At 36.3% G+C, this 6,126-nt stretch overlaps 1 protein-coding gene across 1 annotated transcript; it reads left to right on the forward strand.

Moving 5' to 3' along the window:
* Positions 1-3,957: 3,957 nt before the first annotated feature.
* On the forward strand, positions 3,958-5,574 carry LOC133307719 (low affinity inorganic phosphate transporter 1-like). Its single transcript, XM_061508272.1, has one exon. It carries the CDS (start codon positions 3,958-3,960, stop codon positions 5,572-5,574), a length of 1,617 nt encoding a protein of 538 aa, XP_061364256.1.
* Positions 5,575-6,126: the final 552 nt, after the last annotated feature.

Below are 6,126 nucleotides of genomic sequence, written 5' to 3' on the forward strand. Positions count from 1 at the left end.
AGTCAGAATCTAAGTGATTAAGGACTTATGGCTTTGTGAGAAACCTAAAGACATGAAACGTAAGGGAAAGGCGTTGTCTTTATGTCGTTTGCTTGTAGAGCATGTATATTGATTTGATTGTTGGTCTAAAACAGATTGTGATCTTGCTGTTTGTTGACTTGAGCTTGTGTGGACTCTTGGCTTGGATAGTTAGCTTGCAGGGTAAGCTTTCGTGTCCTCAGTTTAGCCATTGTTGGTTCCACCATATCCCATGGGGGATGGTTTATATGCATGATGTGTTTTCATGTATTGTTTTATTGAAATGCTATTGAGCTGTTAAGTGCAAATGCCTATGATATGTATGTGGTGTTCGCCTAGACGGGATTAAGTTCCTGTGGGCAGGTACGTCATGGGCGCGTACTGTGTGGGTAATAGACGTATTCTTACATTTTTCTGGCCAGTAGATTAGTTATAACACACATGACATGATTATCTGCTGCATTGCACTGGTTTTGGAACTGATATTGAATTACTGCTTTTAGAACTTATATTGCACATGTCAGTGAGCTTGGGGTGAAAGATCCTTGAGGACCCCTTGTCTTACTGAGAATTCTGTTTAGAGATCTCACCCCACGTTTGGGGCACATATTTCAGGTTCAGGTAACCCTGAGGTTGAGACCTCGGGCGGCAGGATGATGAGCATGGAGATTGTCCATGCCATATTGACTTGACTTTATGCTTTTAGATTCAAGTTGTATAATTGTATCAGGATTATGTCCGGTCTACGGGTTGTAGTTCCGTGACTTAGACACTCACTTATTATATATGAGGTTATTCAGTGTAGATAGTTGTCTTTTACAATTTACATACAGGCGATGTTTTTATGAAAATGATTAAGTAATCAACTTGGTTAAGGATAATGACGTCATAATTGAAAGTAAAAAGTTATTTCGCATTTTTAATTAAGTGTGGCTTAATACGATGACATGTTAACAAACTGAGTATACACAGGGTGTTACACTTGGGTTGTATAATCTATCTGGATATTGTCCGATCTACGTGTTGTAGTTTCGTGACTAGAAACACATTTATATATGAGGTATTTCAGTTAGTCGTTTAATTGCAATTTACATACGAACAATGTTTTGAAAAATGATTAAGTAATCAACTTGGTTAATAATAATGACGTCATAATTGAAAGGAAAAAGTTAGCTTCCGCATTTTAATTAAGCAGCGCTTAATACGATAATATGATAACAAACCGAGTATACACATGAATTCAATCGACGTAATGACCTCCCCTTTTAGCTATGAGAAATGGGTCTGATCCATCTCAAGCTAAAATCTCGTATAAATAAAGGGTTAAGCCTCATAGGTATGTCACTTGAAACCCTAGCCATTACAGCTATCGTTGTCTCTTAATTTTAGTCGATATTTAAAAAGTTAAAACAACCCCGTTTATTCTTTATTTTCTAATTTTTTTTAATAATATTATTGGATTAGACTATATAAAAAACAAAGAAGTTATATATATAACATGCAGGAAAATTTACAAAAAAGGGAGGTTATCTCATTCTAAGTTCCTACAAATAAAGAAGTTGCAGGAATTCAATCGAAAATATTTAATTCGACACACTTAAATTCTACCATTTAAACTATCCCATGTTGATAACAATTATCTTACATTGAAAAAGAAATGATGCATAATAAAGGATGGAGTAAGTGTAAGTTAATTAAAAATTATTAATTATATTGTATTTGTTTTGTGTGAAATTAATTAAATTTTATGTTTTCATTTATCAATTATCACTGACCAATCCCCCGTATAATATAATATCATAGCTTAATAGCGAGTTGTTCGATATGGCCAACCATAACTTGAGCTGTTTCAATTTCTTGGTTTAATCCGGTGATGACAAAGTTACAGTACAGATAGTAGGCCCATTGCATGTATCATGCATGTGGTGGCATCATGTCGTTGAAAACGTTGGTGCACATCCAAATGATGTAACCAAGCACGCTCCTCCTCAACAAGGTTTAAAGCCAATAAAAATGGTTTGAAAAGAAATGTCCAGCGCTTTCCATACGGCAAGGGAAATATATATATATATATATATATATATATATATATATATATATATATACCCTTTGTTTTTTTATATAATACCCGAAGTAACAAAGCATAGTGTTTGTCAAGCGTTGACATGAAAGTATTAATTTTTGGAATATACTGTGGATGTTGAGTTATAGTTATTCTTTTGATTCTTTGAGGCATTCCTGGGAAGGGTGAGCTTATGTTGTATATATATATAGCTCACAATGCCCACACCTCTTCATCCCAACCCTACCACTTCTTTTCTTTACTCTTTCAACCTGGTTTGGGACAAGCAGGTCTGCTCTCTCTCTCTCTCTCTCTCTCTCTCTCTCTCTCTTATTGTACATTTTAGTAATGTATGGAACTTGAAATAGAGTTCCAAATGGAAGAGTTTTCCATAGTGAGGAGACCCCACTTTTTAAGTAGTTAGGCACTGCCACTCAGTACTTTTTGTATTACAATAATGGGAACAAACTAACAGTCATTCCACCATTGAGTTATGGGGGTTCCTATACCAATCCTAGGATGCCATTTTCATGAATTTTGTTTTCCAATCATCCACCAGAACAGAATACTCTGGTCTGTGGTCTTTCTACCACTCTAGTCACGTTAAGTGCTATGCTACTAGTTCTCCAAGAAGTGAAACGAGATACAAACTAAGAAATGGTTTCTTAGGGCTTTTTGGTCTATTTTCGTTTCTTTTCTTTGTTTCCTTTTTCTAATCTCTGCATGAGTTTACGAGAAAATGATGTCATCAATATTGGGGTGTTGTTTTTCTTGAGAGAAGAGAACGAACATGGAGCAGCCATAAGGTTACTCCTCATGACCTTTCGGTCATGAAGGGTTTGAGTCTGGAAATCACCTCTTACAAAAATATAAAGATAATATTGCATATAATCAACTCTCGTCTCTATCCTCGCAAGTTGGAAAACTTTATGCACCAGGTTTATCCTTTGTTTTTCATTAAATAAATACCATAACTGGGACAAGCACCTTCCTTACTTCACTTTACCCATCTATCATGGAATTCATCAATATATTCTAGACACAAATCCTCTCCATCTGGATTTCTACTATTTAAGATAATAATTGGCTTATAATTTTCATTTCTTCCTTCTCTTTTCCCTATGTTGATTTGTCCCCACATGTTTTGTCTTTTTGAGCTATTAATATATTCATAGCCGGCTAACAACTTGACCCAATTTTGTGTAGTCATTTACTTTCCTTTGTTTATGTTTCCTTATGGTCTAGTGGGGTTATCGAGAAAGAAATCTATAGCAAAATTGCCGGCAAGATTGTAAACAATTTATATATCCAATTTCTTGTTGTCGTGGTATCCACAAGTGGACTATATGGATTCATGCCATATTATAAGGAATTTAGGATAAAATATCTGAAATCTGAAACTTTTAGCTGCAAATTTTTCCAAACTACGACTCAGGTTAATAATTTCTTACATATGTCTATTGTGTTCTCGGTGACTCTCGAGCGGCGGTAAAGTTGCTCTTTTGTGACTGACAGGTCACGGGTTCGAATCCGGAAAGCAGTCTATTTGCAACTATGCAAAGATAAAACTGTCTACAAGGATTGTCCTCACCCCTACCCTCGCTAATTGAAATTTAACGGGGAGTGATTTTTTAAGTCTATTGTGTTATCTGTGTTCTGTTATGAAAATTGGTATGAATAGCCACTCTCCTTTAGTTAGACACAAATAAGCTGTTCTCAAAGATTGAATAAAGGGAAAAATAATATTTTATTTTGCTTGCTTATAGCTATTGGCCTGGTTGGTATATATGTTCAAAGGTTGTTAAACTTTATCTCTTGTACTTGTGCAGAAAAATTATAATCTCATATAGGGGCACAAGAAGGTAGAAGATTCAGTGATGGCACGAGAACTGGCAGTGCTGAATGCACTCGATGTGGCCAAGACACAATGGTACCACTTCACAGCAATTGTGATAGCTGGAATGGGTTTCTTCACTGATGCCTATGATCTCTTTTGCATTTCCATTGTCACCAAGTTGCTTGGGAGGATATATTACCCAGATATTCATAATTCAAAGCCAGGAAATCTTCCTGCTCCTATTCAAGCTGCTGTGACTGGTGTTGCACTGTGTGGGACACTAGCAGGCCAACTATTCTTTGGTTGGCTTGGTGACAAAATGGGAAGAAAAAGGGTCTATGGTTTAACCCTTATGCTCATGGTAGTGTGTTCAATTGCCTCAGGACTCTCTTTTGGTAAAACTGCTAAAGGTGTCATGGCCACACTATGTTTCTTCAGGTTCTGGCTTGGTTTTGGAATTGGTGGTGATTACCCTCTTTCAGCTACAATCATGTCTGAATATGCCAACAAAAAGACTAGAGGGGCATTTATAGCTGCTGTTTTTGCTATGCAAGGATTTGGAATCTTGGCTGGTGGAATATTTTCCTTGATTGTCTCAGCTGCATTTCAACACAAATATAGGCATACTCTTGTTAAGTTTGAAACAAATGCAGAAGCATCCATTGTACTACCTGCATTTGATTATGTTTGGCGTATCATTTTAATGTTTGGTGCATTCCCAGCAGCACTTACCTATTACTGGCGTATGAAAATGCCAGAAACAGCACGTTACACTGCACTTGTTGCTAGGAATGCAAAACAAGCTGCCGCAGACATGTCTAAGGTGTTAGAAGTTGAACTTCAAGCTGAAGAGGACAAGGTACGGAAATTTACAGAGACTGAAAACCTGAAGTATGGTTTGTTCACAAGGGAATTTGCAAAACGACATGGGCTTCATTTACTGGGAACAACTACAACTTGGTTCTTGTTGGATATAGCATTCTATAGCCAGAATCTTTTCCAAAAGGACATTTTCACTGCAGTTGGTTGGATCCCTCCAGCAAAACAAATGAATGCAATCGAGGAGGTTTTTAAAATTGCAAAAGCACAAACACTTATAGCATTATTCAGTACTGTGCCAGGTTATTGGTTCACAGTTGCATTTATTGATATCATGGGTCGTTTTGCTATCCAATTGATGGGTTTCTTCTTCATGACTGTGTTCATGTTTGCTCTGGCTATACCATATTACCATTGGAAAGCGCATGACAAATATGGGTTTGTTATTATGTATTCCTTGACTTTCTTCTTCTCTAATTTTGGTCCAAATGCTACCACATTTGTTGTGCCAGCAGAGATTTTCCCAGCGAGGCTAAGATCTACTTGTCATGGACTCTCAGCAGCTGCAGGAAAAGCAGGAGCAATTGTGGGTGCATTTGGGTTCTTATATGCTGCTCAAGGTACACATGAGGCAGAGGTTGCTGGTACAGGGTACAACAAAGGTATTGGGATTAAGAACTCTCTCATTATGTTGGGTGTGGTCAACTGCTTAGGAATGTTATTCACCTTACTGGTTCCTGAACCAAACGGAAAATCACTTGAGGAGTTGAGTGGAGAGAATGAAGATACTTCTGATGGACTTGAGCTTGAAGGGTCTTCTAAGACTGGTCATGTTTGATTAAAATATTTGCTCAACAAAGTGGCTTTCAAGTTATGCTGTTTTGAACATTTTAAATACTAGTTTATGTTTGTCATTGTTATATCCACAATAATGATGTATAAGCTCTTATGTTTTTGGTTGCTATCACTATAAAGCAATTACTTATGTAATTAAGCTTTTCGTTCTTGTTTCTCTATTAAAATTTATCTCTATGTTACTGTATCGATAGCCAACTATATTAATGTCATTGTCATTTTGAATAAGACTCCTGAAATTACTAGGTAAATAAATTTCTTTCTTTTTTTTTCCCCTTCGCTTTCTCTATTTTGCAGCAAAACGATGAAATATAATGAAACTCGTTGTAAAGAACTTTGAGATAGTGAAAATGTCTTTTTGGAAAAGATAATTACCCACATTGGTTGTATGTGCAACTAATGTGGAGTTTATAAGACCTTGGACACTCCCACCCTTTAAACTAGATTTTGGAGTCCCAAGGTTCTTTTCATAGTATCCATTGGTTATATGAGCAATTAATCACTTTATTGGCATATTCATTTATTTATTTTAAAA

The sequence above is a fragment of the Gastrolobium bilobum genome, unplaced genomic scaffold (genome assembly GCF_033153095.1).
Source record: "Gastrolobium bilobum isolate Gb01-03AN ecotype WA unplaced genomic scaffold, APGP_CSIRO_Gbil_v1 utg6672, whole genome shotgun sequence".
NCBI lineage: Eukaryota > Viridiplantae > Streptophyta > Magnoliopsida > Fabales > Fabaceae > Gastrolobium > Gastrolobium bilobum.

Coding starts and splice junctions, on each gene's coding strand:
- LOC133307719 (XM_061508272.1), top strand. CDS start 3,958: ATGGCACGAGAACTGGCAGTGCTGAATGCACTCGATGTGGCCAAGACA.